The sequence below is a fragment of the Glycine max genome, chromosome 19, assembly GCF_000004515.6.
Source record: "Glycine max cultivar Williams 82 chromosome 19, Glycine_max_v4.0, whole genome shotgun sequence".
Taxonomy (NCBI): domain Eukaryota; kingdom Viridiplantae; phylum Streptophyta; class Magnoliopsida; order Fabales; family Fabaceae; genus Glycine; species Glycine max.
This window is the reverse complement of record NC_038255.2, coordinates 4,693,523-4,720,997: the sequence shown is the minus strand read 5'-3', so window position 1 is coordinate 4,720,997 and position 27,475 is coordinate 4,693,523. Positions and strand designations below refer to the sequence as shown.

The following is a 27,475-nucleotide window of genomic DNA, read 5'->3' as shown; positions in this document are numbered from 1 at the left end:
ATGAGGTTTTTGAGGGAAAATTTAGATTACAAAGTGGTAGGGATGTCTCCTCCACCTCTAGAAACCTAACAATCACTCCTATACCTAAAATCCTCTTGAAAGTTGAGGCCTTTCATTTAAGTTTTTCTCTTTTGCTCTATTTTTCGACTCTGTAATGTCTCTCTTCCCAGAACTCTCTAAGAACTCCCTAACAATCACTCTTATACCTAAAATCCTCTTTTGTTTAGTCTTTTAAAGGCTTTTTGATCCTGAAAACTCGCTTAGCGCCATTTTACTGCTAAGCGCGAGTTAGTGGATTTTCGCTTAGCAAGTTGGACGTGCTGAGCGTGAGAAGAGACAAATGACTCACGGAGTGAGCTGATGGCGTGCTGGGTGCATGCATGAATGCAGATTCTCTTGTAGATTCTCCTCACTCGCTAAGCGAGCTGAGTGGATCGCTTAGTGGATGTTACGCACTAAGTGCATATGCCTCGCTTAGCGAGACACTAGCTGCTTCAACCTTCTTCTTCTTCATCCTTTAGCCTGAAACTGAAGTTGAACCACATTAATTCACAATATTGTGAATATCTACTGAGTGAAATTAAACTAAACATAAAAATATGTACAAATCTACAAAAAGAACCATAAATTGGGGGAAAGATATAAATTTCATGAAACATTTCAATACAAAAGTTAGTCGTAAATGACGACTAACAATTGTTAGTCTTAGGCATTAAACAAATAATATGTATCAAGCATCATTACAGATAACAAGTTACACAAGCAAATTTAAGGTAAAATCCAGTACGCCAGTTTGTTCATCTTAGTTTTCATTTTCTAGTATTAGCAAATATCATATATGCATCCATACCTTTATTAGCCTAAGTAAACTAAGACAAGCTATAACATCTTGATGATCTAGCCTTGCAATAAGTAGTAGTGTTAATCCATTAACAACCAATGTGGTATTGATACTTGCAGTTTTTCTGCATAATTATATGATGACACCAATTAAATAAAATTCCATTCGAAATGAAATTGAGAATAATAGCATTTGGATATAAGTACAAAATGATATTCTAATTATTGAGGCAGCATTAAACATCACATAACAAAAAGTCTAGGTATATTTGGCAAGAGGAGATCCAGTTGATATATACTCACAACTAAATGATAATATCACTTATTTTTTATATATAAAAAAGACCAAAGAGGTGGTATGGTGGTATGTGAGACGTGGTATAGTAAAAAAAATATTGATTAATAAAGATAATTATTAATTTAGTTTAAACTGAACCTAGAAATGTTTACAAGTGTGGGAAGAGAGAAAAAGAGTGATTAGGTTGTGCTTATGCAATAATTTACCAGCAGGAGCAGTTGGCAATAGTTAGTGTGTATTTTAAAATGATACATGTCACCTCATAGCTTAGGCAAGTGCACAAACAAAGCAAAGACTCTCTCTCTTTCTCACTTACACTCATGCAATCTCTCTCTTCTATGTGTCTTTCCCTTTCCAGCTTGGTAATATTAGTACAAGTAGAGTAATAGTAGTAACTCCTGGTGGTGTTGTTGTTGTGTTGTAATTTATTAAAAGGTTGGATATTTATGCCACATTTTGATGTTTATGCTTAGTACCTAGTTGGTGAAAAAAATTGGTTTATAGCTAGCTAGGCATTTGATGCTTCCGTCAGAGACACCCCCTCCACAAAGGGAAACTCTGCTAAAATAAATTCTGTCTCTTTCAGCCATCGTAGGATTTTTGAGTTAGAATTTGATGCCCTTGGTCGTTCCTTGTTCTTGGATTCCAAATTCCAATCCCAAAACTTTAATGGCAAGAGTTTTAACTTTCAACAACCCTTCCTGTCCTATCTTTTAAATCAAAAGAAAATAAGAAAAGATACTCATTGTTTTGTTCACTCATGTCATGTTGGAGCTTCTTAATTAGAAGAAGCGTGGTGTTGTGTTTTCCACAACAAAAAATAAATTCATCATCTAATCTTTGCTTAACACTAATATTTTGATCAAATGAGGGATTTTTAGATGTTGTTGTGTGGACAAAGGAGAAAAAGGAATCTGCTTTACTTGTAGTTTGATGAGTTCTTAGCTAAATCTCACTATCTATGTCCCCTTTATCCTCTAAAGACTGAAAGGTTCACTTTTCTTGTCTGAGGGGAAGCATTTTCTCCCCCTTTTACTGATCATTCTTGATCTTAGGGTTTTAGAAGAGGAACAGGTAAAAAAAAGAAAAACCAAGCTGGTGAGATAGACTAGAAGATTATATGTCATTTACCTTTTCTTTTGTTTTTCTCATTTTATCTAAGGCTACAATGAGGGTTTTCTTTTTCTTTAACTTCCTCTCAGTCCTATAAAGCTGCCAAGTTATTTGTTCCTTGTTTAGTCCTGCAAGATATCTCTAGAGCCAACTTAGTCAAAATTCACTTTACCTTTTAATCATATACAGTTTGTTTATTTCTAGATGTTGCCCTGATGTGATCAAACTGAGTCTGATTGATTTTGTGTGTTTGTATTGTATTGTATTGTGAGTATATATAAATAGGTTACTTTCTCAGTTGTAGTTGTTTAGGGACACTAATGAAAGTATATTCTGGATCTTCTCAAAGGCACTAGGATGATGGGTTGTAGGCCACCTGAAACTCCTATAGATCCTAACTAAAAACTTGGAAATGAAGACAAAGGAGATCCAGTTATGACACTATACCAAAGATTAGTAGCCATGGGAAGATTAATTTATTTCTATCATACCCAGCTAGACATAGCCTTTGCAGTATGTTTAGTGAGACAATTCATGAACTCACCACATGAAGAACACCTTGAGGCAGTTTACAGGATTTTGAGGTATTTAAAAAGTGCTCCAGGTAAAGGACTGTTTTTTAAGAAAACCGGGCAGCAAGGCATCAAAGTATTCACACATGCAGATTGGGCTGGATCCATTATTAACCAAAAGTCCACTTCAGGCTATTGTACATTTCTTTGGGGTAATTTGGTTACTTGGAGAAGCAAAAAATAGAATTTTGTTGCTAGAAGTAGTGCAAAGCCTGAATATATTGGACAATGGCCAGGGAGTTTGCTAAATTTTATAGCTTAAAAGGATTCTAGAAGAGTTACAAATAAGGATCCTAGAAGATATGCATAGCTAAAGCCAAATCAGATTAGATTGTATTCTCCTTTATTCTAGGAGATTCAGTTAGTTGATATCAAGATCTGATTATGCAGATCTGATTTGATTATCCTTTATTTTCGTACCGTGTTAGCATCAACTCAAACAACAAAGATGGAAGCAAATAGATCCTATACAAAATCCAAAAAGGAACAAAATTGATATTTTTCTTCAATAATTTAAATACTTAAAAATTAAATACCTCTTAAGTTTATTGAAAGTAGGCGAGCAGTATATCTAGCGATACCCTGCAGATATTCATAACCAAAAATGGTGTAAGCATAACAATAATATATAATCCTTCTAATGTACTCAAGTACAGTTTCAATCACTTGTTAATCAATACATACAAGAAGGTCAATCACGCACAAGCATGAGTATGAACTAGTATCATCATAGAGATATCAACAGCATCTTAAAGGCAAAATTTACATACACAGATGAGAACACATACACTCAAACAAAACCAGGGACTGGAATTGTAGTGGCCATCAAGAAACTTAAACTAGAAAGTTTTCAAGGCCATAGAGAATGGCTTGTATATCCAAGTCCAACACAAACTCTTAATTTGTTTTCTAACTGCTTGGTCTTGCTAGGTGTTGACTAATTTTCTTCCATTTTTGTTTGCAGGCAGAAGTCAATTATCTAGGCTAGCTTCACCACGAAAATATGGTCAAACTTATTGGTTACTGCATAGATGGTAAAAACATGCTTCTAGTTTATGAGTTTATGCAGAAAGGAAGTTTAGAAAATCATTTATTTAGAAGTAAGTAGTACATTCACTTTTCAACAATCAACATATTTAGTCTCAAATGATCCACTGAGTACTAATGGACAAATGAGTTGGAGGGACTGATCATATGGATTTGTTAAATCAAATTTACATGAGGTGAATTAAGCAGTGGACTTTTGTTCTCTCGTCATCAAAGTATTTATGTTTTAAACGAGGCAAATTAAGAAAAAAACTTACTAGTATGAAACAAGACAGTACATTACCAATATATATATATAATTAAGTTCAGAATACAAGTCGTTGCTTATAATTAATCAGACAACCAATCCATATAGCCTCTTTAATTTGCTAGTGCAATATTGGAATAGATAAAAGAAACGCTCAATACGAAAGTATTATGCACATAGGAAGCTTGGTTGATCCCTGCAAGTTTAGTTTTGTCACTGGGAGACAAATCATGCACTCACAACATTGTTTTGGCTCAAGAAGATACTATGCATAACGTGAGCCATCATGTAGCAAGACATCTTAGTCATTTATCAGGTTTTATGCTCACTTCTGATCTAGGGAAGTATTTAGGGGTACCTTTACTGCATGGCATGAAGAAAATTAGTCATTATAAGTACCTGTTGGATAAGACTCAACAAAAGACTAAGTGTTTGGAGGGTTGATGCTCTATCTTTCTCGGGTAGAGTTATGTTAGGAAATTTTGGGATTGTTGTTTTACCTACTTACACTATGCAAACAACCCTACTTCTGGTGTATGTTTGTGATAAGCTGGATCGTATGAACAAGGATTTTACTTGGGAAACTTAGGCTAAAATTTTCTGTTTCGACATTTCTTATGATAAAAGCTTAGCAAGGCCACTTTGCCAATACTTCTTGTTGCTCATTCTGTGATAGAAATAACCATCCAGCTGACATCAACATAGGCCGCATAACAGAAGATAGTAGCAATACTAATAGGCCAAGGAGAATTATCAAGAAGCCCACTTACCTGTAGGAATACGTTTAAGGCGCCAAGGCAAGAACCACCAAAGTTGGTTGTAGTAATCCCCTTCTCACAGGCAGCTACGACAAATTCCACTAGCTAGTTGTTGAGCAGGATATTAGATAATTCTGTTATAACAAATTAAATTCTGTTAGAATGCATTAGTATAAATATGTAAAGAAGTGGAATGGATAACTCATCAAAAAATTTATCTCTAATTAGATTTCCTTTATCTTTATCCTTCCTTGCTACCTATCATTCTGGTTTTATAGATTTTAGATATGTGCAGGCCTATAAAAATTACTAACTAAAACTTGCTGCAAGCTTAAATAGAATATGAACCTTCTCTCAATTAACCCTTTGTTCATTTAATTACTAAAATAGTTTAGCATAGAACTATAGATTTGCCCAGAGAACAAGGCTCCCACCCACTAGGGTAGATATATGTAGTCTTACCCTCACAAGTGGGAAACTGTTTCCATGATTTCAACCTGTGACCTCCAGGTCACAAGGCAGCAACCTGATTGTTGTTCCAAGACTCACTCTCATAGAAGTCCAAATTAAGAAGTCTGAAGTCTGAACATGCCACATGATTGATGAAACAAAGGAACCAAAAGTACATAAATCCAAGGAACAAAGCTTAAGAGTTAAGACTTTTATGCAACTATGTAACAATAATCAATTTTAATATGTTTTATCATTAAAATTATAATTATTAATCCAATAAATTACCAATCAATAATTGATCATTTACAACTATACCATGGGCACATTATTCAATCTCCTCATGCTCTGCCCCTAATGAACAACACTATGCTACCCATTCTACTTTTGGAAACTCCGCCAAAACTACAGTGCTCACAAGTATTGGAACAACGCACTCAAAGTGAGAAGTGGCCGCCATGGTGCTATACACATTACAATAGACACCTAGCTAGCTAGCCATTAAGCATTCAAAGGACTACAAAGTGATCATGACTTACCTCAATCAAAATGAGACCATGTGAGCACGAGTGAGCACCCTAAGCGGACTGCAAAGTGAGCACAAGTTCCATAAACCAATTCCTTGCAGCAGAAACAAACAAAGGTCCTTGCAATGAGCACGAGTTCCCCAAACAGACCTAGGTGTTCAATGAACATGTTAAAGAGAAGAAAGAGTCACGAAACATACCTAGGTAAGGTGGCAAGTTGTCATTGTCTCGAGCGCGATGAAGAAGCTTAGACGGAGAAAAAGAGAGCTTAGATGGAGAAGAGAGCACAAGCAAAATAGGGCTCGCATCTAATGTATTTTAAAATGTAAGTTCAACATCGATTTTCAATAAAAAAAAAACTGATGTTAACAAAATGATGTTAAACATTGACATCGGTTGTCTGGAAGAAACCAATGTTAACTTATCATACATTAACATCGATTTTCTGCAAACCCGATGTTAACGAAGTTACGTTAACATCGGTTCTTCCAAAATCGATGTTAACTAATTAATGTTAACATCAATTTTTCCAGAACCGATGTTAACGTCACTTCGTTAACATTAGATTTTCAGAAAATCGATATTAACAGATACACATTATTTACAACTATGCCACCGCGTTTATCTTAACATCGATTTTTAAAAAAAACGATGTTAATATGACAATGTTAAATCTTCTTTTTGTAGTAGTGTATCCAACCTAGAGAAAGTAAACTAGAGGACACATGTTTTGCTGACAATGTTAATCTGACATTATATATCATACACAACATGCAAAGGGTATTTTTCTCATGTTCAATATAATCTAGAGAAAGTAAACTAGAGGACACATGTTTTGCTCATAACATTGATCATAAAATAATTTATCTTTGAATAATTTTTTAAAAAACATGTCAAAATATATATGAATGTGTATCACATGAATCTAGGTGGTCCATCAAGTAATACCTCATACATTGTAAATAAAGAACTTCAATTTACAAAGATATTTGATCAACATAGAACTCTGAATCAGAAACAAAAATTCCCCACCATCATGATAAAATATCCAACTCTGAATCTGAAGCCCAAGGAATTAAGAATAGTGATCCAACTCAGTAGTTTACTTATTTTAAGGTAGCTAAGCTACCAACTATATCTTACATTAATTGTCACCCATAAAGGAATATGAAGAAACATTCCAATGATAAAGAGGCTATTAGCCACCAATTCACTCAGGCAAACACAAATGAAGAGACTTACCAAAAAGGCTACTATTTTTTGGGTGCCTGTTTTGGCCTTGGCAAGGACATCCTTACCTAAAAATATTAATTGGAATAAGTTCCACCATAGTAAATAAACTCAAGACATATGAATGTCAATCAAAGCTAATAGAAGGAAATAGACTTTGAGGGATATGAATGTGATCTTCCTAAAGGCAAGCATAGCCACAGAAGTTGATGCCCGAAGTTAAGCAATCGAAGGAAATACAACTGATCTATTTGTTGAAGATCACTATGTGATGTCTTGATATCATTTGGGTCAAAAATCACGAATCAGGAAAATTGGGTTTTTGTTGATATGGATATGTGTTCACCCTTTATATTTTCAAACTTTTTGGATACAATACAACTTTTTAGATTGTCAAACTTCAACCGATATAGTGAAAACCCAAAATGAGAATTGTATGCCTTAAAATGAATAAGAAGCCATACACGAGAGCTGATGTCATGAATCCTGATGATCATAAGAAACTTGTGAAAATCCCAACTATAATCGTAGAAGGCTTTAACTTGACACGGTCCATAACAATATAGTACATTTGACAGAAGCACATGAACATTATTAACTATGCATAGATATGAACACAAACAAATAGTTTAAATATGCTGATTTATGAAATATTAATTTCAACCGGGATGTCCCCAACTATTAACTATTTCATAGAAATCAAAATTAAGAATACACACAAAAATATGTTGTCAACTGAAAAATAAAAAGATAGAGCTGGTCATACGTGCTTCAGAACATCAATATTGTTGTTACTAGTTTCCGTTCACATGAAATTCAGGTTTGGATTAATCCTTGCGTGCATGTGTAACCGTAGATATAATAAGAATTTCGGGGGAGGAGAGAACCTTGATGTGTAAGTAATACAATATATCAAAGAATGCAAACTTGAATTTTGAGACCTTTAATTTCAAAACATACCAGATCAATTTTTAGTAATGATACTTGTACACAAGGATGAGAAATAATTAAACAACCATGAAAAAATTTAAGTCTTGACCCTTGTGCCTTTCAAGCCAGTATTTAAAATGGAAATATAAAGGGTGAACACATATCAGTATCACAAATAACAATTTCTAACCCCTTGCTCAAGTCCTAGACGATAGGTGCATCCATAAAAAACTCAATTGTTCCATTGAATGCAAGAAACATAAATATAGAAAGAGAAGTGTTTAAGCACTATAAACATAAAGGTCAATCACACACCTCAAACTCCTTTGCCTTTTTCATTATCTCTTTGTAAGCATTTGGTTCTTGAACCTTAATGATACTCCACATTACACCACCCCCTGTTCGAAATTGCTTACCATTAATAGTTTTTTGGCCTCCACAAGCCTGTATAGCCTCCACCTGTGACTTTCACACTTGATTATTCAAATTTATGACGTGTATCAAATGGCACAGATTGGAAAAGAATACCGAAAACAATTAAAAATATAAAACAAGTCCATTGATTATGAGATTCAAGTCAGCAATATCTCATTTATAAATAATACATAACTAATATGCATCATCCACTATGATTCATAAAAGAGTATAAGCTGCAAATTAACAATACCATTCATTAAATCAAAATAAAAACAATAGAAACAAATGCAGAGATCCCAGAGAGTTGCTATGGGTTATATGCGTTAAATACAATCTTTGGTTCAGTGTGATTCTCCTACATTTATTAGGGTAACCTCTCCCACTAAACAAAATGTTGGCCCTCCTGGTCATAAGGAAAATGCTTAAGATGATGCCTAGCATGTTCAAAACCAACATATTATCTTTAATTCACCAATTTTCCCTTGAGCTATTGGGCTATATAGAAGAAACTAAAGAATGATACAACTACAATGTTATGAAATAAAGATTCTGCCATATGAAATTTAGATAGCCCTCAATAAAATATTGTTATGCATATCTAAAGAGATCCAATTTTGGCTCTAACTTTGTCAGTTGCTTCATTTAGGAAAGCAAGATAAAGAGAAGAAATAGATATTGACCTTCAAAACAATTAAATAATTGAAGTGGTTCATCAGCCAGGAACATCAAAGCTTAAACAGGGGATTGAAATGGTCTTTGATTAAATATGCAATGTTAGACACAACATTGTACACATCAGAATTATGAATGGTTGTATGGCACAATGAAGAGTGGATAAGCATAATTAGCTCAAGGGGCATTCAATTTGTTTCAAAATATAGCAATAACCAATAGATTCAATACAATCAAAGGCAAGGAAACTCAACCCAATATCATAAGCAAAATATTTATAATATGATGAACAGTTGAAGACACCTGGTAAACTTAGGGGCGTCCCCTGCCACCACCACCACGAGCCACTTCCCTTCAATCTCCTTCCTCTTCGCCACACCATTCTCCTTGGTCTTCTTAACCAAATCCCAGAACTCATTGTTCTTTCTCTTATTGAGAAACAAAAGCACCAACTTTTCACGAGTCTCCCCCAATCTCTCCAAATACCTCACCAACGTGTTCAACTCACCCACATCCTCCATCATTCTTCCCCCAAGCTGCTCAAGACACATCAAAATCTCACCTTGCACGCTCCTATAATTCTCCCCCACAAATCTCACAACCTCGTACACCAGCTCATTCCTCTGAAGGTGAAACGAATCTAGAATGTGGCTTGTTTGTTTGATGAAACCCACAAGAGCCTTCAACTTTTACAACAAATCTGCATTTGATGCCTTTGAAACCAAAGTCTTTCTCTTTTCTTGGGATTCACAAGAGTGGTTCAAGCAATAACCTAAGATCCTTGAAACAGTTAAACTCTGTTCCAACACTCCCGCATACCAGCGCACCCACGAGTTGAGCTCAAGCGATTCCAAGTCTGAGTCGTCTCGAAAGGTGGAGAGGTTCCAGAATGAAGGGTCCCTTTACGACATCGTTGTGGGGTGTGTAGAGGCATTTGAGTGCGACGGTAGTGTAGTGCGAGCTGTGGAAGCGGTCCACGAGGGCATCAATGCACATGGGCGGGTGCACTACTAAAAATAACATATTTTACGACGTGCATTTAAAGGAGGTTGTTACAAAACAGTCTTTATTTGGGACAATGTTATTTTCGTAAATACTGAAAATATTTCAGAGACAGGTTTGATGGAACCGCCTTTGTTTTATAACATTCAAAAACAGTTTCTCATGAAAACCGTCATTGAGTCTGTGTAATTTTAAATTTAAATTTTAAATTTAAGCGTGTGCTTCTTCAATTCCTCTCTCCTTGCTTTGCTCGTTTTCCTTCTTTCAATGTCTCTTTCATCTTCCCTAGGCTCTCGAGAAGACACATCCACTGCCGAAACCAAACCCAATGTCTTCTCTCATGCGTTGAATGTGAATTTCTCTCTCGCAGCTTCCATTTTACAGAACGAGAAGTAGAGAATCCACGCTCTGTTTTTCTCCCTCTCCTTGCCTCTTCAATTCCATTTTGCTGATAACCAAATTCGACGCCGCCATTGACATTGTCGAGGAAGCCAACCAGCACCAGCATGAAGCATTCCATTCTGAAGAGAAAATCACGGTTCTACTCGGAATCTTGTGTGAAATGCACAATTTTCGAGAGCGAGTTGAACTGATTGTCACTGCGAGTGTGCAAATCAGAGATGGCGACAACGATGTGGTCCTTGGAGAGGAGTGATTGGGACTCGATGGAGGTAGATGAGTCGGGCGAGTCGACTCGGTCAGTGACCGAGTAAGACCAGATCTACATGGACCCGGTGTCGCATGCTAATTTCTCTACACATATGTGTATTTAAGTTTTCCTTTGTACATAATCTATGTTTGGGTCTATGCATATGTGTATTTAAGTTTTCCTTTGTACGTATTATTATCTCTCTCTCCTTCATTGTGTGTGTGAGTTGGTCTTTCGCGATAAAATGAACTTTTCATCCGTATGATTTTCTTGACATGAACATGTGCTTCAAATCAAAATAATATGGTATTTCTATTTCATTCTTAGTTTCTATTATAATTTATTAACTTGTGAAAATTGGATTTTAAGTAATAATCAACATCTGATTTATATGTACAATTATTTTTTAAATCTAAATTCGCAGTCATGTATGCAACCTAGAAACATTTTTGTGATAAGTTTCCCCCCTTTCATGTTCTTCATTCAACTTCAAATTGTGAATAAAATTGTTGCAGGTCTTGCAGGCCTTGCTGCCTGAGGGTATGATCATTCCTTCTGCTTTTGACACTGTTGGTCATATAGCACACCTGAATTTGAGAGACGAACATTTACCATACAAATGGCTGATAGCTAAGGTTTTTATTTTAGAAATATTTTTGGTTACTGTGTTAAATATAAAATGTAAAATTGTACTGCAAATTCTTATCTGTCTTAATTTATGAAAGGCGACTTTCATTCATTTTCAGGTTGTGCTGGATAAGAATAAGCCAAGGATACAAACAGTTGTGAACAAGATTGATACAATTCAGAATGAGTACAAGACCATGCAGCTTGAGGTTTTAGCAGGAAACCACTCTGTTGTGACTACAGTAGTTGAGAATGGTATTCGCTTTGCAAGAAAGAAAGACCAAATGGAAGAAGTTAAGCATAAAAATATTTGTATCCAAGTAATAGTTCTGAATCAAGGGAATTTGGATTCTGGTAAATTTTATTTTATTAGTACTTATGAAGTTTATTCTGACAGGACCTTAGTAATGTTGGACACTAATTGAGTTAGCATTTGTGTATGAGTTTAAATTTTTACACAGATTATAGTTGATGATCTTTATGTTTCAGCTGAGAAACTATTCCTCAATGGAAGGTGTTCTTTATTGTAAGCCTCACTTTGAGCAGCTCTTCAAGGAGAGTGGGTTCTTCAGCAAGAAATTCCAGTCACGTATGTGTTTTTCCTTTTCTTCTTTGAGAATGAAGTTGTGTTTGCGTGGTTTTTGAATCATAAGCCTCATTAATTGGCCATATATTCATTTTGAACAGCTGCAAAGCTACCTGATAAGACAACACATGAGCTGGTAAAATGCTTAATTTTGCAAATTTCAAACTTCATTGTGATAAGTATGTCTAAAGCATTCGGTCTTATATATTGAAGTTTAAATTTTGAAGTAGGATCAGTGTATTATGCTGCAATAGGTAATAGCATAAGTTCATTATTTTTTGCACGCTCTTGCTCAGAGTGCACCAATATTGAGGATGTAATTAAAAATCTACAATATATATATATATATATATATAGGTAATGCTTGTTCTTTCCTATCACTGTGTCACTTATAATTTTAATCAGTACTGGAGACACCTTAATAATCTTCTTCATGAATATATATACAAGTGATAGATATAGTCAAGCATATTGACCTTCTGTAAACGTTTAATTAGCTAGGTAGAATGCATTCCAAATTGTTCAATCAGGAAGGGCTAGAACCTATATTAAAATATACAACCCTGCATATCTTTATCAAACAGCAAAGTGAAAGAGGCAGTTACAAACTATTAAATATTTTGATAAGCTGATAATGTAAAGTTTAACAGTGTATAATATTTAAAGATAAGATACTAAATAAAATCAAGATGAGAACATTTTCACTATAGAGGCTGAATGATAAATTTCACTATGTTGGGGATACAAACTCCAAGTTCAACCTGGAAACACATACTTACTAAGAATAATCAATGCTGCACTGAATGAAGAGTTGTTCTTTAAAATTTATTCATGGTTCTTTAAGAAATGCCTTGTAGCAGAGTGAGAGGTAATTTATGCATGTATTCATGGGCATGTTCCTTTTATATGTTCATGTTTGTCGCTTAGTTCCTTTGCATTGCCCTGATTTAATATGCCATTAGCACATTTATAATCCTTTATTACATGCAACTTAGTAACGATTTTACCCTTTCATGCCAATTCTACAAGTCCTAATTGTAGCCATAAGGAAAAGAAATTTGTCTTTACCTTCAAATCTTGCTTTATTGCATGAAGTCCCAAAGTTAGAGAATTCTCAAGGATTTAATCTACTCAGACCCCATTCCCTAAGAATCACGGGTTAAAATTGTAGAATGGAAAAAGTGGGCCAATTTTATCTTTTCACTTTCTACATTGAGTTAAAAGAGAGAATTGGGTAATTTTGTCTTTTCACATTCTAATCTATTGTCAACATACTAAATATATGTTTCTTTTCATTGATCATTACATATTTTATGTTTCTGTCTCAATTTCATTCTATTATTTTATGTTTCTTTTCATTTTTCATTACATCTTTTTATCAATTCTTTTTGAATATTTTCCTTTACTTTTTTTTTCTCTACCTCCCTTCCTTCTATTATATATCCCAAAAAATGAGACGTGGGTATCATTACTTTTTCTAGTATATCCTAATATGCTACAGAAATTTTAAGAAACTAAGCATTCTTTTTTAATTTTTTCTAGTACATCCTAAGACGCGGGCTTATAATTTTCAGTACTTTGTTTTATTATTTTATAATTTTTAATTTTAAAAATTAAATAATTAACTAATTTAAAATTTTATATACCATTTCCTTATTTTGGTTAATTTTGTAGTACGACAATTGGTTGATAATGATAGTAATATAACTAAGTTAACTTGTGGTAGAGGGAGTCACAATAAAGAGATAATAAAGAGAATAATGGTACCAAGAGAGGTAAAAATGATCATAATAGCAATATTAACAATTTTTTTTAAAAAAAAAACAATGATAAAGGATGTGATGAGTGATAGTGGTTACTTGGTGGCTTCATGGCATATTGTGAAGCTAAGAGCTTCAGCTAACAGATATGTAGATCTCTATGATTGAAGGAGACTCTTGTGTGGACTGGTAGTTATATGGGGCTTTACTTGTGACATATGGTAATAGTGGGGTTTGGGTCAGGTGGTAGAGGAGTCTGGAGATGTCAAAAGTCTTATTTACTTGTCGCATTTAACTATGATATGGTATACTACTCTTTACCGGCCAAACGATTTTCATGACTTTGCTGAGTATTTTGTTCTCCAGGTAATGCAACGAGGTAGGATGTGTAAGTTAGGTCCAATGTGATGTGATTACTTGTGTTCTGAATTTTTCTTTATATTTAAGAAAATATTTATACATAATTATATATTATTGTATAGACACACACACATATTAAGTGCCAGACATTTCCTCTTTAATAGTCTCGGTTGTGGAGATAGATAGCCTTGTTACTACTCCTCAGGTGAATATTGTTGCTACTCTATATGTATATGAACAAGTTCTAGTTAGTTTGTTTTGAATATAAACGATTATAGCTTTTTCCATAAACTATAAAACTGGCATACTTGTTTTCACTCATTATGAGTGAGTGAGAAATGAGAGTATATATTTATCAAACAAGACCTTGTTTTTTTTTCTAATTTGTTGAAAGTTGCACTATCATATTCATGTATTTATATATCATTATGGTTTTGTAAAGTGTAAATTATAATCAGTTTTTGTTCTAGATGAGTTATTTGTTTATTCTATTTGAGGATGCATGCTTTAAGTTCACAAATCTTTTCAGCATGATAGCACAATTTCCCCTTTGACATAGGTTATTGTAAAGAGTGGGGATGATTGTAGGCAGGAGCATTTCGGGAGTGTGACCCCCCCTAATTTTTCGAATTAAAAAAATAAAAAAAGACATTCTACATCGGTTCTGAGACAATCGATGTAGAATTCTAATCATTCTAAGACGGTCACGTGTTAAAGACCGACTTAGAATGCAATGCATTCTACATCGGTTTTGAGACGACCGATGTAGAATCCTAACCAATCTAAGACGATCACGTGTCAAAGACCGTCTTAAAATAGAGTGCATTCTACATCGGTTCTGAGACGACCGATGTAGAATGTTCAACATTCTAAGACGGTTGTTCGCGATTGTCGTAGAATAGGTTACCCCTTTCTACGACATTGGCTATGACGATGATCGTTAATCGATGTAGAATGCCTCCGATAACCGATGTAGAATCCACATTTTCTAGTAGTGGTGACACTTCTGGTGGGACCTGACCACGAGGACGATGGAGATTGTTTCCTTGGAGCGCGCTCGACAAAGGCGTGTGTGGTGGCTCTTGAGAAGGCTCTTAAGAGAACAGGGAGAGTGCGAGGCTTCATGGGGAGGAGGGGAGGGAGAAAACGTAGTTGGGGGAATAGCTTTGTAGGCATTGCATCAGTTGTACAGTAAAGAGATAGTGTCACATTCATGATTTTAGTGGAAAATCTTGTCAGACAGTTTTTACAAAGCCATACAAATTGTCTTAGAATGACAACTTTCTAAGATGATTTTCGAGAAACTATCATGGAATGACAATAATTCTAAGACGGTTTTTGCGAAACCGTTATGGAATGATAGTTTTTAAGCCGGGTTTTGGAAAACCATCGTGAAATGATTGTATTTATTTACAAAAATATCACCACGTTTTATTCCACGACTATTTTTTCTCAACCAACGTTAAATCAACATTGTAGAAACACATTTTTGTAGTAATGTCTTATCATTCATTTTATTTTAGTCAAACAATAAAATGAGTTACTCATTAATTCAAACCATTAGATTAAATGAAAATAAAGAGTGGAAATGGATAATAATTATTTTTAGTGTACAATAGTCATATTGATATTCAAACTCATTGCCACATGCATACTTCTCTAACTCTCTGCCAGTAGGATGACCCTAGTGATTCAGGGGTAACTTTTTTAAATTTATTCTTAGAATAACTTCTATATATAACTACAAGAAAATACGTAAATAATGACCAAAAAATCAGTTGATATAATATACAAACCAGCCGCTATCTAGATCAATGACTAACCTTGCTTAGTTGCTATAACCTTGGTTGTTGCTCTATAGCGACTAATTCAATGACTGGGACACAATGACTGATTCAACGATTGGGACACAACGACTGAATCCATGATTGGGACACAACGACTGATTCGATGACCATTTATGTTTCAACGACTAATCCTTAGCGATGGATTCAACAACCAAAATTCACTAATTTAATTGGCAACTGATTCAGTATCACAATCGCGAAATCAGTCACTAATTGTAGTATTTGTTTCGTATTTTTGAAAAGTCATTTTAATAAAAAAAATTATCTAATAAAAATATAAATTGTATTTATCAATACAAATCGACCTAATAGCATACAATAACTTTGTTTTATAAAACTCATCCAAACAAAGTACCAAAAAAATATTAAGTAATTATCTAAATAACTATTTATCAATAATACGTCAACAATAATGTGAAGCATAGCAAGTCTATTTTATAGAATATATCAAAACATTTACAAAACTAGTTATCTAGAACTCCAAAGTGCTGTGAGCTAGCTTGCTGGAAAATTGTGGAGAGCTTGTTCAGTTGTCGAAAACAAAATGTCACAGGAAGGCAAAATACTCCAGAAAGGCTTCAATGATGCACCAACTAGAGTAAGTGATAAATTGGAGAGTTTGTACGGTAAAATATAATGATACACAGAAAGATATTAATAAATTATATCTACTTATCCTTTACAAAAGATCTGATTCATAATGTTCTTTAAAACTAGTAGAATTTAGATCATATCAAAATATAAATTATAAGAACTTAAGCATAAAACTGGGACTTTAAGAAATTAAGAAACTAAGTAACATGTAAAACTTCAATTGGTTAAAAAGTACTAAAATTTATTCAATTTTTATCAACCTCACCTTGTCCGTGCTCTTGGGCCACCAAGCTGGGACTTTATACCCTTAGGAAAGGGAAGCAAATAGTGCAGACTAGTCTTAGGACAATGCCTTTCCCTGTGCTCCATGTGCCTTCCTTGACTTCAGAGCTTAATTGCCTTAAGATTATCCAAACAAGGTATAAAATCATTTTAATAATACTTTTAATATATTATGATTAGTTTATTTTAAAAAAATCCATTAGTCATAAATAAATTATGTTGGCATTTAGATAATGAACTAATATAAAGAAGACATTAAGAAATATGGTTCAAAGGCTAACTTATTAGTATATCTCTCGAGGGGATGAAAAGCAAATTTAAATTGAAAGATAGAAATAAAAAATGAAATTTTGGAATTTGTTTTCCTTTTTTAATCAAACACTTCGCATGCATGCAAGACTGCTTAAATCATCAAAGTATTCATTTTGTTGTTGACTAAAATGCAGGATTTTCAGCACAAGATATCATTGAAAGACACAAGCTGAGAATCATTGTCTTACCTCAAAAGATTGACTCTTTCGAATCTTCCTAGTGGGAGTCCTCATGGTAACAAATTCCTCAGCTGCACTTGGGTGAATGCCTATACAGTGGCATCACAGTCAGTCTTGGTCAAACCACCTTTAATTGCAACTGCAGAGCCCTAAACATGAAGCAAATGAATTGAAAACTCATGTATCATAATCAAAGCAATACAACAACAGCAGCAACTGCAGATCCGTTATGACAGTTCATCTAATGAAATTTTTTTAATTAATTTGAGTAGTCAATATAAAATTTAGAGTTGATAGACTAGAGGTAGGTACACTAGACACCATTGCATAAACCTTAATGTAAAAGACAATAAGAGCCAAAACAGATTATTTTTCTACAAGAAAAAAAAAGGCAACGACGAGCCTATCTACAACCCAAGTTTGGGAAGCTAGCATAACTACTAGTCTGCTAGAATATAAGCTCTGGGACTACCTGTATCATAAGCTAAGCCAGTTCCTTCACAGATTCTTGGTCTAGGTTTGCCACATTAAAGATCTTCCTATTTGCTTTCTCAGAATTGCCCTGTGTTATGTTGACATGTTCGTTAGTTCATGCTCATATAGTAACATGGACGATGGAAGTTCACTTCTGAACTTACAATCGTTAATACAACAACATCAATTCCATCTTTGATGTAGAGAAAAGTTCTCTAAGATTCCCTAATATTAAATACTCTGACAATAATTTGAGAAAAAAAATTAATAATATTAAACAGTAGACAAAATTACTCTAGTGTCCAGGTTGATTACAGACAAAGAACTCAGGAAACTTTGTCCCTCTTGCATCAACAACGAAATACTTTATACCGTTAGAAAAGAGATTAAAGAACCCATATGCACTCTATCAAACTCAAAATTGAGAACATGAGATTTTATTAAAGGCACACCATAAAATCACTGACCATTAGGGGGTATATTTACGACTTTATATAGCAGAGAAACCATTAATTACACAACCACAACAGTGAAAAGAAAAAGTAATAACATAAAAACTAATAAAACAACACAAAGTAATATCATCTTATGTTGGGTCTATATGGATGATTCTGAAATGAATATCATAACTTTGAAGGTCCTAAATTTTGTCAGAATTGAACTTTATTTTTCCTAAACCACGTTGCACATCTCTCAACCAAATGTTATTGATCCTAAGTCTTAACTATTATATAAAGAATCATTAATTGGCAGACAAATGTTATTGATTCGGAGTCTTAACTATGATACATTTAAGTGTATCAATATTATATTGAAAGATTACAGCATACTTCCCATCATATGATTAGTTCAATTGTGCATCACACACACATATATTGTGCTTGATTAAAACGTGTACATAGAATTAAAATGCTCATGAATAAAAGATCTGGTCAAAATGCATTTTTTATAAAAAGAAAATATTTTGGAAGTTGTCATTTTTCTTCTATCCTTATACAACACTATAATAAAGTACAAATTATAAAAAATACGTAAACATGCATATTAACCTCTCAATGACCCTTAAGATTTAAATACAAGTGTACTGAAATCATTATAACTGCTAGCAAGAAAATAAAATATCCACCATCCCTCGAAATATCACACAATATCACCAAAAAGTTTAATACAATAAAATATCACGACGCTGAGTATAGAAATCTTCTCATCCCAAACATACATAAAAAAAGGAAAAACAATCCTACACTTAGAGGAGTCACTATCGAAGACCCCCAAGCTACCTAGGGGGAAGTCCTATCCTTGAAAGGGCTGCTCTCATTTCCCGAGGAATCTCATTTCTCATCGAACAAAAGCATCTCTCCCTCATATACCTCTTCACTGTAGACATCCTGATAGAAAGCGATCTTGAAAGGCGTGAGATCCTCATCGTTGCTAAAATAAGGAAGTTTGACAACAAGCATAGGGTTCAAGAGTTGGAGAGACCATACTTACCTCTTGATGAAACTCACAAAATTTTGAAGGAAGAATGAAGAATGTTCAGTTTTCGAGGTTTCCCTTCATGACAAAAAAAATGAAACTTTTAAGTTACTAGAGAAGATAAAACAAGAAAATGAAGAGAAATCAAGTCTAGGATGAAGAATGAAACTTATTTACCTAAGCTTGATGAATCAAAGGCTCATGAACACTAGAAACAAGCTTGGAAGAAAAAAAACTGAACCCCTTTCCCTCATTGTTGAACTTGTGAAAATGGAGGAATGAAGGCTTCAAATTCTTTTTTCTCACAATGAACAAGAAGATAAGGCATAGGCTTCAACGTGACAATGCTTATTGACACGGGAATGGCCATTTTGAATGTGTCACTTCATGCCACAAATGGGTAGTTATTCCTTTTACAAAACTACCAAAAATGGAAGGGATAAGATTTACCAAAAAAGGATATTTTTGCTTTTTACCAAAACTAGCAAATCTTATCTAAATCGCCTAGGTTATTGTGCTAATCTCCTTTGAAATACATGTACCCAGAGTGAATCTCACACAAAGATCACTCTCACACAGTTAAATTAAACTACCGCTCAGTGTACAATTAAATTTTGCTACCAATGGAATTTTAGTTCAAGCAGTTTTCAAGTTTTTTTGTATTGGGTAAATAGTCACTTTTATCCCTCAATGTGTAATTCGCTGACAAATGTGCCCCTGAAAGATGAAAATACAAAATTTAGTCCCTGAAAGTGTAAAAAGTGCGACAAATATATCCTGCCATTAACTTCCGTCCGTCACCGTTAATAAAGTCGCCTACGTGGCACAGAAAGACAAATTTGTCACTCAAATGATTGTCAACGTGGATTGCCAGCAAGGGGCATATTTGTCATAATATTTTTTTGACTTTTCGTCTTCTGATTCCGCTGACAAATGCGTCCTTGAAAGATGAAAATACAAAATTTAATCCCTGAAAGTATAAAAAGTATGACAAATATATCCAAATGTTAATAATAGATTGTAACTTATTATTATTATTATTATTATTATTATTATTATTATGATGTGTTTGTAATTTACTGCTATTTATTTAGTACTTATGCAATATATTTTTGAATTGTCTTTTAATATATATATTATTATTATTTTGATTTCCTCATCAAACCTTAATCTTTACCGTTAAAAAATCTTTATCTTATATTTATAATTTTATCAAATTTCTCGTTTGCAATCTTTAAAATTATTCTATATCCCAATTCCAACTTAAGTACTCTAATATTTAGATTGAAATTAATATGTCAAGCGTTTCGAGTAGAAAAAACACAACGAGCCTCATAACCAAATTTATTTATTTATTTATTTTTAAAAATAATATAATCAACTATTTATTTTAAAAAGAAAGTCTCAGAAAATTTAAACTAGATAGAACTAGAGTGAAATTATAAGTCTTTTTCCTTAATCAATAAAATGTATATATATACCTCAAATTGATTAAATTTTGTGAGACTTATTTTTTTAAATTCCACTTTAGTTTTATCTAGTTTAAATTTTGTGAGACTTTTTTAAAAAAAAATAGTTAATTAAATTTTTTTCTAAAATAAATAAATTTGGTTTCGCAGCCAATTGTGTTTTTTCTACTCAAAACTCTCGACATATTATTTTCAATTTAAATATAAGGTTACTTAAGTTGAAATTGGAATATGAAATAATTTTAAAGATTAAAAATGAGAAATTTAGTAGAAATTGGATAAAATTATAAGATATAAGATAAAGTTTTTTTTTAACTGTAAAGATTAAGGTTTGACAAGAAAATCAAAATAATAAAATATATATATTAAAAGGCAATTTAAAAAATATATTACATAAGTACTAAACAAACATGAGCATTAAATTATAAACACATAATAATAATAATCATCATTAGTCACAATCTATTATTAACATTCGGATATATTTGTCGCACTTTTATACTTTCAGGGACTAAATTTTGTATTGTCATCTTTCAGGGATGCATCTGTCAGCGGAGTGAAAAGATGAAAAATAAAAAAATATATTATGACAAATATGTTCATATGCTGGCAATCCACGTTGGTCATCATTTCAATGACAAATTTGTCCTTCTGTGCCAAGTATGCGACTTTATTAACGGTAACGGATGAAAGTTAACGACATGATATATTTGTCATAGTTTTTACACTTTCAGGTACTAAATTTTGTATTTTCATCTTTCAGGGACACATTTGTCAGCGAATTACACATTGAGGGACAAAAGTGGCTATTTACCCCTTTGTATTTAGTGGGCTTAGTGGTGCTGGAAGTGATGTTGGAGGGAGAAATGGGGGTGGGAGTAGGAATGGAAGTGGAGGAATTGGGAATGGGAATGGAGGGAGAAAAGGGATTGGGAAAAATGTATCTTTAGATGAATTTCTATCTTATGTAGAAGGGTCTGTATTTGGAGGGAATTCATTTTTCACATGTGCCTTGGAATTTGAAACACTTTGTTTTTTATTACAAAAGTTTGGTTTTTTTATAGTCTTGAATTAGAATAACCCAGCTGAGAATATGTATTCTCCTTGCTTTATTGCCTTGAGATTCGCTGAAGAAAAGGTAGCAATTGAGGCCATAGAACAATGAGGCTCATTGCTAATAACATCATACATATTTGGGCAAAAAATTAATAAATTCATTTGGATTAATAAGTTTAATTTAAAGATATTATAGTAATTTATGTTTCAATTTTAAAATAATAATTTATCTCTCATCTCTCATTTCTATCAACATTCAATTTTGACACTCTCAAATTTCCTCTTTAATAAACATTAAATTAGATTATATATTGATTTAAAAAGTAATGAGTGTAATTGATTTAGATTTATTTACAAAGTAATAATAATTTTTTTTTATTTGTGGTTTGATTTGTGGTTTGATTTGGGGTTCAAAGAGTTGAACTGCACATACTGTATGGTAGTTTGATTTATGGTTTGCATGATTTGAACAACAGTTCATTGGGAGAACATCAAATTATTCTAAACAATTAAACATGAGATTTGCTGTAAATCATGCCTTCTGAGATTTGTTGTAAGCTTTTGATTGCTTTTTATGCTAGTTATTATTATGACTACTATTGGATTAGTGGATTTTGTTTCCTATAACATAATGTTATAATTTTTACCTCCAGATGCTGAACTTCATATGAATTTTGTATGCAATAGTGACGTACTAAAATGCTTCTGACTTCTTCTCTTAGGGAAGTCATCTACCACTGCTTTGTTGTCTGCTGTCCAACCTGTTTGTTGCGGTAGAAAGGCTTCACCTATTTTCCAGGGTAAGTTGCATTAGTTCTGTAAATAGACACTTATTATCAACTTAATCTAAATTGTGGATTTAGCCTTAAATACTACTTGATGATTTGGGCTTGTCATTTATTCTTTGAATTTGGCTTGTTACTCTATTGAAGGTTTCTAGATACTTATTAGCTCTTGTTTGATTCTCCATTTGTTGACAAATGAAATGAAATTGTTCGGGACATGACACAAGCTTAAAATTTAAGCTGCTATTTGTAATTTATGTAACTAATTTCTGTTTTGTATATGGTTCGTTGAATGTTTTAAGTCTGATGATAAATATGTGATTCTTTCCATTTGGATTAAGGTGATTATTTTCTGCAACAACATGCAGTAATCTAAGTGGTATCCTTCAATTCATGAGGTTTGATTGTTCATTTGGTTGATAAATAAATAATTGTTTTTTGAAACATGCTACGACGGTTTGTTTTTAACCGATTTAGAATGTTGAACTTTCTAAGACGGTTGTTAAATAATCGTCTTAGATTTTGCATGTTGCGGATGACATTTTAAGACGGGTGGGCTGAAAATCGCCTTAATATCTATTGGATTCTAAGACGGTTGTTAATATAACCGTCGTAAAAAGTAATAGTTACAAGGACGATTTGTCATTAAAGTTGTATTTGAAAATGAAACATTCGAAGACGGTTATTGAATAACCGTCTTAAAAAATTCTACTATCTACAATGGTTCAACAACCGTCGTTGTAAGCACAGTACCATATTACGGCATGACCGAACGGTCAGATTTCATTTTAACAGAAATTAACGGATATTACAAATCAAATGATCGTTGGAAATTTATTTTATATTTTGATTAGGCGAGAAAATGACTTAAGCACGTCAAAAGGGGGTACGAAAAGTAAATGAAACCAGAATAAAAGTACGCGAAACAAATGGAGACCACCAAGGGTACATAGAATGAATTGAAAAGTTCGATTTCAGGAACTTACTGGTTGAAGACCGAAGAACGACGAAGAACGAACGACGAATGACGAAGAATGATTGAAAATCTTCGTGAAATCACCCACAGAAACGTTACGGAAGCACCTCGGCTTGGATTTTCTTCACGGAAACAATTTTCCTCACTAATTTTAAGTGATTACGAAGTACTAGAAGGGCTGAACCCTTTTCTTCTTCACTCCTCCCTCTATTTAAAGGAAAATAGGGGAGGAGTTTGCCACCCAGCTCGCTTAGGCGAGCCAGGTTGCTTCCTCCAGAAGCAACCGCCTTCTGGAGGAACATCCTGGAAGGCCCAAGTTGGCCTAGTTGCTATTTGCACCCCCTTTTTTTTTACTAAATACACCCCTTTACTTTTTTTGGTCATTCTTTTTCCGTAACGTTACGAAACTTTACGAATTTCGTAACGATACTTGTTTTCTTTCCGTAAGGTTACGGAACCTTATGGATCATGTAATTACTCCTTTTTTAGCTTTCGGAATGTTACGGAAACTCACGGATTGCGTAACAATACTTCCTTTTGATTTCCGGCATGTTACGGAATTTCACGGATTGCGCAACAATGCTTCCTTTTGATTTTCAGCATGTCTCGGAACTTCACGTATTGTGCAACAAAGGGTGCCAAGTACCTCGAAGCGGTCAAACAAAGGTTGCATGCCATCAAACAATAGTCCCCGGACGAAATTAGGGTATGACAGCTGCCCCTCTTTACTTACCTTTTATCGAAGATAAAAGGAAAGCAAAGATAAAACACTGATTTCGTCCGTCTTTTCCCTTTTCGTGATTAGTCTATGACGACTCCCGTCTCTCCTGCTTCTTTCTCTGCACAACACAAAACAAACACAAACAACAAAAACACCAATAACATAATATACACATATACACATGTTTGGCGAAGGAACCGATCGGGAAAATATCAAAAAACCATAATTCCTAGCCACCGGAAGCTCCGCGCTTGATAACAGAGGACACATGAACAGCGCTAGGCATTCAATACATGGGGCTCCGAATAGGACGGTGGAGGATACACGAACAGCGCTAAACAATCAATTCGTGAGGCTCTGGACTTGATGGTGGAGGACGCATGAGTGATAATCAATTCATGGGGCTCCGGATAAGATTTGAGAGTGGAGGATTGACGAACAACGCTAGACAATCAATTCGTGGGGCTCCAGACTCGATGGTGGAGGATGCATGAATGACAATCAATTCATGGGGCTCCGAATAAGATTTGAGGGTGGAGGATAGACGAACAGCGCTAAGCAATCAATTCGTAGGGCTCCAGACTCGATGGTGGAGGATGCATGAATGACAATCAATTCATGGGGCTCCGGATAAGATTTGAGGGTGGAGGATAGACGAACAGCGCTAGGCAATCAATTCGTGGGGCTCCAGACTCGATGGTGGAGGATGCATGAATGACAATCAATTCATGGGGCTCCGGATAAGATTTGAGGGTGGAGGATAGACGAACAACGCTAGGCAATCAATTCGTGGGGCTCCAGACTTGATGGTGGAGGATGCATGAATGACAATCAATTCATGGGGCTCCGGATAAGATTTGAGGGTGGAGGATAGATGAACAGCGCTAGGCAATCAATTCGTGGGGCTCCAGACTCGATGGTGGAGGATGCATGAATGACAATTAATTCATAGGGTTCCGGATAAGATTTGAGGGTGGAGGATAAACGAACAACACTAGGCAATCAATTCGTGGGGCTCCAGACTCAATGGTGGAGGACACATGAACAACGCTAGGCAATCAATTCATGGGTCTCCGAATAAGATTTGAGGGTGGAGGATAGACGAACTACACTAGGCAATCAATTCGTGGGGCTCCAGACTCGATGGTGGAGGACGCATGAACAACGCTAGGCAATCAACTCATGGGTCTCCTAATAAGATTTGTTGGCGGGACCGAATGGTCCACCGGGTTTTTTCACCTAAAAAGGCAAACATGCTGTAGCAAGGAAAAATAAATCATTCGCGAGAGCACCATATCTTATTGAAACAATATATCCGTGTCAAAAGTAATTTTCCTTGTAACCAAAAATAAAGGGCATGATGTCAACATTTAGCTTTTAAATGAACATTCAGGGGAAATGTCGGGTCAAACTGAATCTGGGAATAAAATCACTCATAGTGTATAAAAACTCACACAGGCAAGTCTTTTACCCTAATCTCAAACCATAACTGCACCATGACTTTATTTTTCACATGATTTCCTATCGAACCAAAAGATCACACGCACGATCACGGATCAATAGGATTTTCTCGAGGGTAGTGTTTTTGGAGAGGAAGCTGGGTGTTTCGGTCTTTTCCTCTTTGTTTAGGTGGGGCAGGACATCGCCAGTCGAGAGCGACTTCGAATGACAATCCCAAAGGAAGAACCACTTTAAAAATGGGTTTTCCCTTTGCCGGCGGTTATTTACCTCGCTGAAAATTCATCTGGTCCGAAGATCTCCTGTTCTCTTTCTTGCTTTCCATTATTGATCGGGAATTATTCTGTTTTCCTCCGATCTTTTCCTTTTTACTTTCTTGCGATCTTCGATCGGGAATCCTTCTTTTCCTTTTCTTTTCTTTCTTTTCATTTCTTCCTTTCCTATCTTTGATTAGGAATTCGGGTTTTAGCATTCGTTATTCGCTCTCCCTTGAGGAGATTCTGCTGTCCTTTTCTTCGAGGGAAAGGATGAGGATTCTTTTCATGGGCCAAGGTTCAAAGTAGCTTAAGGTTGTGTCTCAACATGGTCTTTTCATTGCGCGACCCTGATTTTGATATCTGGGGCAAAACAAATTCGCGTGTCAAGGTGTCGGTCTCGGGTTGAATTTCCACATTATTTCCACGAGGCACGCGTAACATTGATGATTTGGGAACAACGTGCAAAATTAGTCATGACTACCGCTAGGTGGGTACTCAAGCATCCAGTTTATGGCATTGTGATACTAAGGCTTGGGATTTACACATGTAGACCCAATATTTCCAAATTATGTTCTTTCATCGGTTCAATGAATCCATCCATTCTCATCTCGGTTATTCTGGAAAATAAACTCTTAGCGTCAGTCTCTTGTTTCCAAAAGATATGTTTGCTCTCTACGAATGATTTATGCTTCCTATGACCATAACATGCCGACCTTCGAGGTCTTTCTTTCTTTTTCTTTTTAGTTTCATTTTTTATGTTTGCAAAAACTATACATCCATTGCCATCTATGAGAAAAGCTTTTCTTTGTACACCAACATTCCTATACACGACAAACTTTCTCTGTATACACACGTATCAAAACTCTTTCTCTTTATATCAACACGGTCTATATAAAAACTCTATTCCTGTTCAAAGATTTCTTTTTCGTTTTTCAGCATACACTCGTGGTTTATACAAAAATTTCTTTATATACCCTCATTACCCAAGAATTTCTTTTCACACCTTATCTACACACACACAAAATCTTTCCATACATTTTTTACATATAAAAACTCTTTTCTTTTCTTTATATATAGACACAACATTTGTTCACAACGCCTCTTTCTTTTTTCTATTCTTGGCGTTATCATGATTTTTTGTTCGTTTTATTTTTAGGACGACGTTCCTAAAGGAAAACTCTACAAGGTTCCGGAATTCCAACAAACATTATCGACAATAACGAAGTAAGCACTAACGCAACAGTCCAAACAACATGTATGCACAAAACAAGAGACAATAAAAAAACAAAACAAACGTTAGTCCCTCAAGTTATAAAGATAAAATGATATGTAACAGATAAAAGAGGAAACATAAGAGAGAATATGAATCTGGGGATCCCCCGGTCATGTGGCTCCACTCCCTCCCAAGAAACCGAGTAAATCTGTCATCTCCTCATCCATGAGGGCCTCCTCTGCATCGCCGGGAGCCTCTGCAGGCGCCACCCCTGCCTGGGCCTCAAGACAA

General features: G+C 34.6%; 1 protein-coding gene and 1 pseudogene across 1 annotated transcript in view; one reads left to right on the top strand and one right to left on the bottom strand.

The window, feature by feature from the left end:
• Positions 1-9,376: 9,376 nt before the first annotated feature.
• LOC102664404 (putative clathrin assembly protein At4g40080) lies at positions 9,377-10,097 on the bottom strand (annotated as a pseudogene).
• A 626-nt stretch (positions 10,098-10,723) lies between these two features.
• LOC106797281 (tRNA (guanine(37)-N1)-methyltransferase-like) overlaps positions 10,724-27,475 on the top strand; it is a 33,340-nt gene continuing 16,588 nt past the window's right edge. Inside the window, exons 1-6 of the mRNA XM_014771545.1 lie at positions 10,724-10,774; positions 11,268-11,387; positions 11,499-11,699; positions 11,869-11,968; positions 12,067-12,101; positions 13,954-14,091. Coding sequence (XP_014627031.1) covers positions 10,724-10,774; positions 11,268-11,387; positions 11,499-11,699; positions 11,869-11,968; positions 12,067-12,101; positions 13,954-14,091 — 645 coding nt within the window. The remainder of the gene's footprint in view (positions 10,775-11,267; positions 11,388-11,498; positions 11,700-11,868; positions 11,969-12,066; positions 12,102-13,953; positions 14,092-27,475) is intronic.